The 13,778-nt window shown below is 35.1% G+C and overlaps 1 protein-coding gene across 1 annotated transcript in view; it reads right to left on the bottom strand.

Moving 5' to 3' along the window:
* The window catches only part of IPO11 (importin 11), a 227,782-nt gene that overhangs the window by 76,019 nt on the left and 137,985 nt on the right, over positions 1 to 13,778 (bottom strand). Inside the window, exons 25-26 of the mRNA XM_012462294.2 lie at positions 10,165 to 10,260; positions 9,273 to 9,386 (exon numbers count right to left, since the gene is read on the bottom strand). Of these exons, the coding sequence (XP_012317717.2) occupies positions 9,273 to 9,386; positions 10,165 to 10,260 (210 nt within the window). The remainder of the gene's footprint in view (positions 1 to 9,272; positions 9,387 to 10,164; positions 10,261 to 13,778) is intronic.

Genomic DNA, 13,778 nt, shown 5'->3' with positions numbered 1-13,778 from the left:
CAAAGCCTAATCCAAAACAGCGCCCTAATTCTTTAATTCTACAAAGGTTGAATGAGAGGAGAAAGCTGCAGAGGAAAAGTGTGAAGATAGCAGAGGCTGGTTCATGAGGTTTAAGAAAAGAAGCCACCTCCATAACATAAAAGTGGAAGGTGAAGCAACAAGTGTTGATGAGAAGCTGCAGCAAGTTATCCAGAAGATCTTGCTAAGAGCACTGGGGAAGGTGGCTAAACAACAGGTTTTCAACGTAAATGAAACAGCCTTCTACTGGAAGAAGATGAAATCAATTCAGGACTTTTCACACGTAGGGAGAAGTCAGTGACTGGCTTCAAAACATCAATGTGTCCATAGGCTGACTCTCTTATTGGGAGATAATGTAGCTGATGACTTTAAGTTCAAGCCAATGCTTATTTACCATTCTAAAAATCCTAAATCCCTTAAGAATTATGTTGTACCTACTCTGTCTGTGCTCTTTAAATGGAAGAACAAAGCCTGGATGACAGCATATCTGCTTACAGCATAGTTTACTGCTATTTTAAACTCACTGTTGAGACCTGTGGCTCAGAAAAAAAGATTTCTTTCAAAATATTACAGCTCACTGACAATGTACTGGTGACCCAAGAGCTCTGATTGAGTTCGGTAGCCCATGGATCAGGGAGTCATTTCAAACTTCAGTCTTATTACTTCAGAAATACATTTCATAAAGCTATAGCTACCTATAGGAAGTGATTTATCTGATGGATCTACACAAAGTCAATTGAAAACCTTCTAGAAAGAATTCACCATTCTAGCTGCTATTGAGAACATTTGTGGGCTGGGCCTGGTGGCTCACACCTTAACGCCAGCACTTTGGAAGGCTGAGATGGGTGAATCACAAGGTCAGGAGATCCAGACCATCCTGGTCAACATGGTAAAACCCTGTCTCTACTAAAAATACAAAAATTAGCAGAGTGTGGTGGCATGTGCCTGTATACCCCAGCTATTTGGAAGGCTGAAGCACGAGAACAGCTTGAACCTAGAAGTTGGAGGATGCAGTGAGCCGAGAGCGCACCAGTGCACTCCAGACTGGTAACAGAGTGAGACTCCGTCTCCAGGAAAAAAAAAAAAAACAAGAACATTTGTGATGGTCAAAATATCAACATTAACAGGAGTTTTGAAGAACTTGATTCCAACTCTGATGGATGATTTTGAGGAGGTCAAGACTTAGTTGGAGAAATAACTGCAGATATGGGGCAAATAGTGAAAACTACAGTTAAAAGTGAAACTTCAAGATGTGACTGAATTTTTACGATTTCATGATAAAGCTTGAACAGATGAAGAGTTGTTTTTCTTTTCTTTTTTTTGGGAGATGGAGTTTCGTTCTTCTTCCCAGGCTGGAGTGTAATGGTGCGAACTCAGCTCACTGCAACCTCCACCTCCTGGGTTCAAGCAATTCTCCTGCCTGAGCCTCTTAAGTAGCGAGGATTACAGGCATGAGCCACCACGCCTAGCTAATTTTGTATTTTTAGTAGAGATGGTGAAATCCCATCATCACTGAGGTGATGTGCCTCAGCCTCCCAAAGTGCTGGGATTACAGCCGTGAGGCACTGTGCCTGGCCATGAGGAGCTGTTACTTATGGATGAGCAAAAAAAGAAAAACAAGTGGTTTCTTAAGATGGATCTATTTCTGGTAAAGATGCTATGAACACCGCTAAAATAATGACAAAAGATTTAGAATATTACATAAACTTAATAAAGCAGCAGCAGAATCTGAGAGGACTGATTCCAATAGTGACAGAAATTCTACTGAGGACCAAATAGTCCATCATCACCTTAAAAAAAAAATAAACTACCAGTAATTTTGTTATCACTACCAAAACAACCTACCGTTCATTGCCCTTTGCCTGCAACTTCCTTCCATCCTTTTACTTTTTCCTTTTCTTGCTCTCTGAGGACCATTAGTCTTCCATAGAATTTCTGTCACAATTGGAGTCAATCCTCTCATTTGTGAAGGGAAGAGTCAATTGATGCAGCAAACTTTATTGTTGTCTTATTTTAAGAAATTGCCACAGCCACCCACACCTTCAGCAACCACCACCCTGATCAGCCAGCAACCATCACTATCAAGGCAAGATCCTCCACCAGCAAAAGCATTGTTCACTGAAGGCTGAGAAGATCGCTAGCATTTTCTAGCAATAAAATATTTTCAATTAAGGTATATACATTGTTACTGTAGACACAGTACCACTGTACTACATACTACAGTATACTATAATTATATAACTATATGCCCTGGAAAACCAAAATATTTGTATGACTTGTGTTATGAAGACATTCACTTTATTGTGGTAGTGAGGAACCAAACCAACAATATCAGGTATGCCTATACAAGTTTTCTAATAGGTGGGAAACAAATTTAGAATGTAATGATACTCTCATATCAATATTAATTTTGATATTTTTATTAAATATTTTATTCCTTAAAATATTCTATTAAAACTACATAGTAAACGGTATTCAAAAAATGTCAACAGTATTCTTCCAAATGTTTTTGTTCATTTTGACAGTTAAAAACTGTGTTTTTATTTCAAATACATAACTATCCATCATCAATTCAAGATGGTGATTTACTTTTTTCCCTGATCGTTGCAAAAATTCTTTACTTTTGCCAGTGAAACTTTAATAGAAAATAACTGACATTCTGATAAAATATAATTTAGACCCTTCAACTTTTAGTAATATGATTTAATACAGCATCTTTGCACTCAAACTTTATACTAGCAAGTCATTATATTTTTGTTCAAATAGTAAAAGTTTATTTATTCAAGAATAAATACTAATTTGTTTTAGTTTGCACTGAATCCTATATTTACAGCAGTTACTGAAGATTTTTTAAATTGTTCAATATACCAGAAGATGTTTTAAACTGCAGTTTATTGGTAAAAATTTCTTCACTATACTCCTGCAGATTCAAAATGTGTTTACAATACTGAAAAGGAATGCTCAACTTTTTATAGTAAAATGTATACTATTAATTAATTATAACATTTATCAAAGTCATTTTTTACCGTTTGCTAATTTTTAGGCGTTCTGTCAAAATTTTAACAACTGGTATGACCACATTGACACCTATCAGCTAAATAGCAGTTCTGGGCTGCAGAATTTATCAACAGGGATTCAGCACACACTTTTAAAACCACAGTACACTGAGCCTTGGTATAAAGTTCTAGGTGACTTACTATGATTCTAGCCCAACAAATGAAAAAAAAAAAAAATAGAAGGCTGAGCAAAAGACTGAAAAGTAAAAGCCTGAGGAGAGGAAGGCAGAGAAGAAAGGGGTTAAGAGTTCTTTTCGGCCACAGTTGGTGTATGGACAGTACAGGAAACATATGAACCACTCAAACCTCATCAGTATAATACGACAGATAGATACCAAATCAGCTTTCCAACCCAGAATACCAAATGTCTAATCCAGAACAAGAACACAACATTCTGGAAAGGAATGTATTCCAGGTACTAGCACAATGGTGTGTGGATACAAAAACAATATAGAATTGAGAAGAAAAAGAGGAAAAAGTAGGCAGGGTAAGATCTGGATTAGCCCATTAGCCTATAGATGGAGGCATAACAGCATTTCCCTTACATTTCTATTACTGATTTCCTGTCAAAACAAATGATACGTCAATAGGAAGTGAGAGGCCAGGGGTGTATTTCAAGTTCCTAAGTAAGAAAGAGCTCATGACCATCCCAGAGTTGTTATCAAGGATATAGAGACACTGACAGTAATGTTTAGATAACACATTGAGAGGCACACACAAGTGAGGCCAAGAATTCAAATGGGATCTAGGTGACTGAGGAGAACACCAAGATATTCAAGGAGACAGAATCCTCATGCTCCAAGGGATTTTAGAAAGGGCTGGACATGTGAATAAACCTAACAAGAATACTGAACTCCCATCAAGTAAAAGTTTTGTAAAAGAATCACAAGCTACAAAAGACCACAAAACATACAATCAAAACCAATTACAGTAGGAACCTGGCGGGGTGGGGAGGGGGTGGAAGGAGTGTCCAAGAAAAGGAGAGCAAGGAAAGGAAAAATAAAAGGGGAAGGAAAGAGGATAAAAGGAAGTTGCAGGCAAAGGACAATGAAAAGTAGTTGTTTTGGTAGTAACAACAAAATCACTGAAACTTCGTTTTTTAAAAATTCTCATTTAATTTTTTTTGTTTTAAAAAAATATTTAAACATTTTTTTTTTAGAGACAGAATCCTGTTCTGCTGCCCAGGCTGGAGTGTAGTGGCATGATCATAGCTAACAGCTGCCTCAAGTTCCAGGACTCTAATTTTTTTTAGTTTTTGTAGAACTGGAGTCCCACTTTGTTACTCAGTCTGGCCTCAAGATCCTGGTTTTAAACAATCCTCCGACCTTGACCTCCCAAAGCACTGTGATTACAAGGCATGAGCCACCACACCTAGCCATTGAAACCTTAAATGTGTTTGCTTTCAAAGTTACCAAGCAGTAACTGGAGTAGTCCTCACATGATGCTTTAATTATACGATAAGCAAAGCTAAGCCACTTTATTTATTTTTATTTACTTCTTTATTTTTGAGACAGAATCTCACTCTGTAGCCCAGGCTGGAGTGCAGTGGTGCAATCTCAGTTCACTACAATTTCCGCCTCCTGGGTTAGAGTGATTCTCCTGCCTCAGCATGCTGAGTAGCTGGGATTACAGGCGCCTGCCCTCATGCCGGTCAAAAGCTAAGCTGTTTTAATTACTCAAGAGGATCTATTATTGTTTGTTCATTATGATGTAATATTTTAAAGCTAACAGCAGCCCAAAGAAAAACATCAATGTTGAGTTACAATTAACTGATTTAATATCTCACTGGATTGCACTCAGATTTAATCAGATCCAATGTTGATATGGACCTATATGACACTATTTTTTTTTCTTAATTAAAAACTAGATTTGAGAAAAACTGAAGGTGGTTGGGCACAGTGGCTTATGCCAGTAATCCCAGTGCTTTGGTAGGCAGGAACAGGAGTATCCTTGAGACCAGGAGTTCGAGTCCAACCTGGGCAACATGCAAGACTGGATGTATACAAAAAACTTTAAAAATTAGCAGGGTATGGTGGCATGCATCTGTAGTCACAGCTCTGTAGGAGGCTAAGGTGAGAGGATCACTTGGGTCCAAGAGTTTGAGGTTGCAGTGAGTTATGATTGTGCCACTGCATTCTAGCCTAGATGATAGAGCGAGACTCTGTCTCTAAAACTTTTTTAATAAAAAATCAAATTTTTTAAATTTAAAAACATAAACAAGTAGAAAAAAAAGTGAAAACTCCAAAAAAAAAAAAAAAGAGAGAGAGAGACAAAGACATACCATGTTCATGAACTGGAGAAATTAGTACTGTTAAAATGGCCATAATACCCAAAGCAATCTACAGATTCAACATAATCCCTATCAAAATAGCAATTATATCCTTCAAAGAAATCAGAAAAAAAAAAAACTGTATGCAATCATGAAAAATCCCAAATAGCCAAAGAAATGCTGAGCAAAAAAAACAAAGCTGAGGCATCACACCACCAGATTTCAAAATATATTCCATAGGCCAGCTGTGGTGGCTCACTCCTGTAATCCCAGTACTTTGGGAGGCTGAGGTGGGCAGACCACTTGAAGTCAGGGATTCAAGAATAGCCTGGCCATCATGGTGAAACTCTATCTCTACTAAAATACAAACATTAGCTGGGCATGGTGGCATACACCTGTAAGCCCAGCTACTGGTGAGGGTGAGACAGGAGAACTGCTTGAGCCTGGGAAGTGGAGTTTGCAGTGAGCTGAGATCATGTCACTGAAATTGAGCCTGAGTGATGAGCTAGACTCCATCTCTCCCGGCCCCCAAAACACACACACACACACACACACACACACACACACACACCCCATATACTACAAATACAGTAACCAAAATAGCATGGCACCAGCATAAAAACACACGCAGACCAATAGAACAGTGAACCCAGAAATAAATCCATACATTTACAGCTAACTGATTTTAGACAAAGGTGCCATGAGTATTCATGGAGAGAGAACAGTTACTTCAACTATGGTGCTAGAAAAACTGGATATCCATATGCAGAAGAATGAAGCTAGATCCCTATCTCTCGTGATATACATAAATCAACTCTTGATGAACTAAAGACTTAAAATGGAAGGCCGACAACTATAAAATTACTAGAAGAAAACATAGGGAAAACACCTCAGGACACTGGTCAGGGAAAAGATTTTATGAATAAAACCTCAAAAACACAGGCAACAAAAGGAAAAATAGACAAATGTGATTCTATCAAACTAAGTTTCTATATAGCAAAAGCAACAAACAACAGAGTAGAAGGACATCCCACAGGATGGGAGAAAATATTTGCAAATTATACATCCAACAAAGGATTACTATCCAAAATACACAAGGAACTCCAACAACAGCTAAATAAAAATAATAATTCATTTTTAAAATAGGACAATTATCTGAATAAAGAGTTCTCAAAAGAAGACATACAAATAGCCAATAGGTACATGAAAAAATGGTCAACATCGGCTGGGGGCAGTGGCTCACACCTAAAATCCCAGCACTTTGGGAGCCCAAGGCTGGTGGATCACCTGAAGTCAGGGGAGCTGAAAATCAACCTGGCTAACATGATGAAATGTCGTCTCTACTAAAAATACAAAAATTAGCCAGGCGGAGTATTGGGTACTTGCAATCCCCGCTACTTGGGAGCCTGAGGCGAAAGAATCACTTGAACTTGGGAGGCAGAGGTTGCAGTGAGCCGAGATCACACCACTGCACTCCAGCCTGGGTGACAGAATGAGACTTTGTCTCAAAAAAAAAAAAAAAAGGTCAACATCACTAGTCATCAGGGAGATGCAAATCACAACCACAATGAGCTATATCATCTCACTCCAGTTAGAATGGCTATTATCAAAAAGGCAAAAAGTAACAAATGCTGGCAAGAATGTGGAGAAAAGGGAACTCACTGATGGGAAAGTAAACAAGTACAGCCATTATGAAGAACAATAAGAGGTTTCTCAAAAAACTACAAATTGAACTATTGTATGATCCAGCAATCTCACTACTATATATATCTCTCTCTCCAAAAGAAAGGAAATCATTGTATTGCAAAGATACCTGCTCCCTTGTTTATTACAGCACTGTTCAGAATAGCCAAGATGTGGAATTAACCTCAGTAACACATCTACAGATGAATGGATACAGAAAACACACACACACACACACACACACAAATACTACTTGGTCTCAAAAAAGAATGACTTCCTGTCATTGGTGGCAACATGGATGAGGCTAGAGGACGTTATGTTAAGTGAAATTAAGCCAAGAACAGAAAGATAAATACTGCATGTTCTCACTTACATGAAGAAGCTAAAAAACATGACCTCAAAGAAGTAGAGAGTAGAAAAGTGGTTACCAGAGACTGGGAAAGGTAGGGGAAAAGTGGGGAGAGAGAGAGAGATTGGTTAAAAGATACAAAATTACAGGTACATAGGAGGAATAAGTTCCAGTGTTCTATATAGCACTGTGGGATGACAACAGAAATATATAGTTTCAAACAGTTAGAAGAAGGCTGTTGTATGTTCCTGATACAGAGAAATAATGAATGTTTGGGGTGATAGATATGTCAATTATCCTGATTTGATCACTACACACTGTATGTATAGAAATATCACTATGTACTCCAAAAATGTCTACAACTATTATGTGTCAATTAAAAAAATTTTTAAAGAAATTAATCAACTTTGGTGATTAAATATTTATTCATTGGGATCTCAGATTGAATCTTTATGAATTAAAGCAAGGCAAAAAGTACATATATTTCAAGAAATGTTGGAAACATGACCAGGTTCCTCATGGAAACAAGAAGGTAAATACATAGTAATGGCATTCTGATGTTCCTTGGGATAATTTTAATTTCCTTTCTTAATGTTCTTAAATATTTTTAATTATCCTGTAATCTCAGCACTTTGGGAGCTCAGAAATTTGAGACCAGCTTGGACAACACATAGCGAGATCTCACCTCTACTAAAAACTAAAAAACAACAACCACAAAAAAACCTCGTAAATATATATACTATTATTAGCTTATTAATTTTAATTAAAATAGAATTATACATATTATATATTATCCCATTATATATATTGTTTTATATTTATTACATATGCAATAATAAATATATATAAAATAATATATATAATTATTTTATATTAATTATTACATGTGTAATAAATATATATAAAATATATAATGGGATATATATTATATATATTATTTTATTAGCTTATTAAATTTAATTGAAATGGGATAATATATATTATATAAAATACCTCATATAATTATATATAACATACATAATTATATAATTAATATATATAAGTATATATTATATATTTTTATATATTTTATATATTATATATATTATCCCATTTCAATTAAAATTAATAAGCTAATAAAAATATACCCTATTTAGTCATTACAACAAGGGTTGGGATCTCTAATTAGATTAGTCTGATTCTAGAAAAGTTATATATTTTTTTAAATTTGTACTTCTGGATTTCCTCATATTAGAAATAGTTACATTTGTTTTCAGCCATAAACCAAAAGATATCACAAAGTGTCTCCATTGTCGGTATATTGGTCAAGCATACCCTATCTTCTACATTTTATAAATCTTAACAAACAGATTAATGACTTACAGTATAATCTTATTTGAATATCATGTATATAGTTTCAAACCACCTCACTTAAAAACTCATTCCAAGCTTACTCTGGTAGTAGGTATCAGCTACTATTTTTAAAAATAAACCTTTGCTAAAAAGGTCATTTTCCACAATAATCAGAACAGAAACACTCTCAATCCATGGCATTAAAAATAAGTTAACTAAAGAAATAATACAAAGATGATACATCACTTCATGCAAAATATCTGTTTCCAGATTCTGTAACAGTGAAGAAAAACCACAGCTATAAACAAATCAAAATTATATTTTATGGCTAAGCAGAATAAAATCACCTATTTTGAGCGAGGGCAAAAATGTAGAAGTTTCGACTGCCACTTACAGGTTCCTTTTTCTTTCTTCTACCCCAAACTATTGATATAGCATAATTAAAGAATTTAAATGTAAAGGTGTAAATACTATAAAGCAACTTTTACAAAGACTCATTATTTCATCAAACTATTTCTAATTTATATTTAAAGACTTCCTTAAATTTAAGTATATAGAGTCTTACCTCTTGATTAAATTTATGGGCCATCTCATTAAGTAGTGAAGAAAAAAAACTAGTGTTTTGTAGTAGAACTCGACCCATAACTCCAAGATACGTGGACATCACTACAGGATACCTCTGTACAATGAAAATACAGCACACGTAAAATTGTGTTACGGTACAAGTATAAACAATTATTGACATACTAACAAGCAACAGGGATATAAAATAACATTCTCCTTATTTCTCTTTAGAATGAACTGTCAATATTGCCTGAGTTCTAACTTACTAAATACATATATGAATTATATGTACTATCTATATGTATATAATAAAGAGAAAGAAACAATTTTTATCAATTTCATTATTACTATATTACTTTATCTTTTATTTTTTTTTTTTGAGACAGAGTTCACTCTGTTGCCCAGGTTGGAACGCAGTGGCAAGATCTTGGCTCACTGCAACCTCCACCTCCTGGTACTGTATTACTTTAAGTATTTGTAACATACATAGGTTCATGGATCTATTAAAGAGAGCCGTTCTTAGAAAATAACCAGTGGTTTCACATATTCAGTCTGTAACAATATTAGCACTATTTTGTCCCCCTCATATTCTCAATAGTCAAGCACTGGCATTAATCCACTCACTATTCCTGTACTTCAAATGATTTTTTGTGTGAACATACATGCATATGTTTGAAAGAGACATGTCAAAGAAAATATGCTATGTGGAGCAGGAAAAGGCAAACGTGTCTAAATGCCCTAAAAATTTAACTTAATTTAACATGATCCAAAAGACAAGGAAAGCTTTCCTTCTGCATATAACAATGAAGTAGAAATGACTACAAGTAGGAGAGTAATTGAAACTAGAATCCTAGAGTCTAATGCTACTCTTGGAACTTTAAGAAAAATCTTACCTCCCCTTCTATAATACCCTTGAAAACACAGGGTAAAATCGGTTGAAACATTTGCGGACCTAATATTGGGTTCACTTTAAGGGCATTTTCCACAACCTAAAAACCAGAAAGAAACATTGGTGATACTCAATAGCTCAAGTCATTGCTTTATGAAAAACACATGTAGGGAAACAATGTACTAAAATAAATATCACAGACCAAATTTAAGAAGATATACAAGTATGCAAGGTATGTAATATTCTGACACTAGACACACCTTTACAAGATAATCCATTTTAAAACTGCAGTTGAATATAAAGGATATAAGATTTACACACAGCTTTACATCTTGCATACAATTTTATTTAATCACATTGTAATAACATAGGTATCATATGCAGTTAATGTAATTCTTGCCCTTGCAATTTAAACCAATAACCCTTAAAAATGATGCACTAATAGAGGCAGCAAAAGGCATTTTTATAACATTGGCTTTTTGATAGCTAAACAGGAAGTTAGCAACATCTATACTCACTGCCCGGAAATAAATCTACATTTATGTTAATCAACAAATTGGAGGAAAAGGGCATGTTGCATATACACTGAATATTCATTAAATTAGAAATCATATTGCATTCATAATTATACTGATTAGTCATGAGTACTGATTGTTACATGTGAAGACAACATAGAAATTATTTTGATATGAGTGAGATGTTTCTTTTACAACAAAAATGGGTAAGCATGAAATTCAAAGCAGGGTGGAGTTTTTTTGTTTATTTTTGTTTTACTTTTTAGGAAGAGATGAATGCAGTGGTCAGGAAGCAGCAATAAGGACCAAGAAGGACATTTACCCCACACCTACTTCCAGCCCAAAGGCTTAAGAGGTGGGAAAGGAAACAGACATCATCTGAGAGGGTTGTGGGCAAGGAATGGCCTCAGGGTGGAGTCACGTTTCCCTTTTCTCAAGATTGACTACTGACATTTTTAATGAAGAAAACTATTTACTGGGCAGTCATCCCATGCACTGAGGGAAATTAAGCATCTTCCAGTATCTGCTCACTGGGTGCCAAAAGTACTCCAAAAATTATGACCATCAAGAATACTTCCATGCATTTTGAAACAGTCCCAAGGTAAGCAAGTAGCATCCATAGTTGATAATAACATTTGTTGTTGCTCTAATTTTGAGCAAGAAGGGAAGGTAATGTCTAAATAAAAGATTAAAAATATAAAAACTTTATTGTGGGACAAGCACTATGCTACTACTAAGGGATACAGGTTTAAAAGATATCAATTCCTGATTAAAAGCAAGAGGAGATAAAATCTGAAACAATAAAAATTTGATCTCAATAAAGTTTATTTAATTTTGAAAAAAAAATAGCTAGATCTCGGAACAAAAGATAAACATGGAAAATATATAGATAAGCTAGTAGACTGAGAGAGTAGGGGCAGATATCACCAGACAGTATTTATCTGTGAGTAGAAAGTAAGGCCACCTGCTGATTATTAAATACATGTATAATTTCACTCCCACCTAAAACCCCACTAAAATTACAGGAAAAAAATTTTAAGAGAGAGAGAATAATTTTAAAAAGACAAGAGGAATGAGAAACAAACACTGAAAGCAAGAAAGAAGAAATTCAAGAGGAAACTGACTCATTAAGTCAGAAAAAGCTGAATCCCAAGGTATCAAAGCAACCAGATTTGCTTCATATAACTTCTCCCCCTTTCTCCACCCCAAAAAAACACAGAAAGTATCAGAACCTTATTACCTTTGGGAAGGAGAAAGGGGAAACTAAAAATAAGAAGAATAAAAAAATAAAACAAAAAAAATAAGACTGGTTGAAAGTATGTCTAAGAAACAGAGTACTAGATATTTTCAACTCTGCATTATCTGGGCAGCTGACGCCCAATCCATGAGAACAAAGAGAGTATATTTTCTGTAAAGAGTCTAAAAGAGATTGCTTCCAGACTAAAAGAGCCCATTCCCAATGTAATGCATTTAAATAAACCTGCATTACGGCACTAGGAACAAAAAGGAGCAGCTACAAACTTGGAAAAGAAGGAGGCCCAAGGTCGGAGTCAGCATGGCTCTGAAGAGACTTCCTCAAGAAAATTAAAGTAATGGAATCCTTGATGTATCTGAACATATTGAATATCTGTCAAGACAGTTTAGTGAACATAAAAAAAAACATACCAAAAAAAGATAAGTATTACTTCCAGGGACTATGAAAGATTATACAGAAAAGTATTACTTCCAGGGAATACAAAAGATTGTATAGAAAGGTGAAGTAATCACAGCTGACTACACGTCTCAGCTTCAAATAGGACAAAAAGAATCATGGTGTAAACACTGAATTTTGATTACCTGTAGGATAAAGGCACAGAGGAAGTGCAAAGGCGGTATCAATACATACTGCCTACAATTAACAACTCATGAAGGAATAACACAGGGGTATTATTTACAGATATGAACATAGATACAAAAGAATCGGCTACAAGCACTAAAAGTGGTTGTCTCTGAGCAAGGAAAAATGTCTGGCAGAAAGACAACTGACTACAGTTTTTTTCTTTAAGAAACCATATATATCTAGTTGACTCTGTCATATAAAATTCTGATTAAAATTTTAAAAACAAACAAACATAGTGTTTGAAGAGAATTTATAGTAATAATACATAGCTATAGGTGGCCCCAATCCATAGGAATCTTTATAGTTTTCTTTGGCAACGGGGAGGTGGGGGTTGTGGCAAAAGAGTATTTAGAATTAATGTAAGGATTAAATAATGGAAATATAAAGTTGTATCTGATTGAGTAAATAAATATCTCAACATAGTCATATACACATATATTTCAGGGCTAAAATAGAGTCTTTGAAGTCTAAAAGTTCAGGAACCATAGCTAGAGAAGATGAGAGTTTTGGAAAGAAAAATATCATTACCAGACTTGGGGGCAGAGGGTATGGGGCAGAATAAAGAGAAATTCAGAACTAGAACTAATAACATTTAGAAGAGCTGAACAGTGGACCAAAGGTGAAAAAGTCTTTCACTGCTTCTACATTTTCCTGTTTGGGCAAATTGGTACAACTGTAGTGTCAATAGTAATAATGACGTTCCATTCTGACATGCTGAATTTTAGGTGCCTGTGGGAAATCCATATGAAATGGTCTATATTATTTCTCTTACATTGAAAAATCCCAGGTCCTATAACCTTGTTTCTTTCTACTATATATATACACACATATAAGTTTCAAAATATTACTGATGACAATACTACTGAATGTAATTATAAACTTCTTTTTGTTCTAATGTTACATCCCATTAGGGATATACATGTGAAATACTATGCATTAAAATGACTTGAAATATTCTTCTCAAATAGCTATGCCACCAACATCATAACAGTTAGATTCAAATATTTCAGCCTGTTTTGTATCTTTAGGAACTGCTCTTTCTTCCCCCGCCCGCCCCGCAAATCATGCTTTACCTCTACATGGTTCCAAACTCTAAAATATAAAACAGATACACATCCTGACTGATCTAGTTTCCATCCTCTCCTCCTCTTTTTGCTAGACAGCTACTTGGTTTATTCTTCCATTGCCTTCTTCCACTTTTTAAACAGAAGTAAACTAGAGACA

The sequence above is a fragment of the Aotus nancymaae genome, unplaced genomic scaffold, assembly GCF_030222135.1.
Source record: "Aotus nancymaae isolate 86718 unplaced genomic scaffold, 86718_ANA_hifiasm-v0.15.2.pri h1tg000014l, whole genome shotgun sequence".
In the NCBI taxonomy this organism is placed as follows: Eukaryota; Metazoa; Chordata; class Mammalia; order Primates; family Aotidae; genus Aotus; species Aotus nancymaae.
The sequence above is the reverse complement of the archived record's forward strand: the minus strand, read 5'-3'. Positions and strand labels throughout refer to the sequence as shown.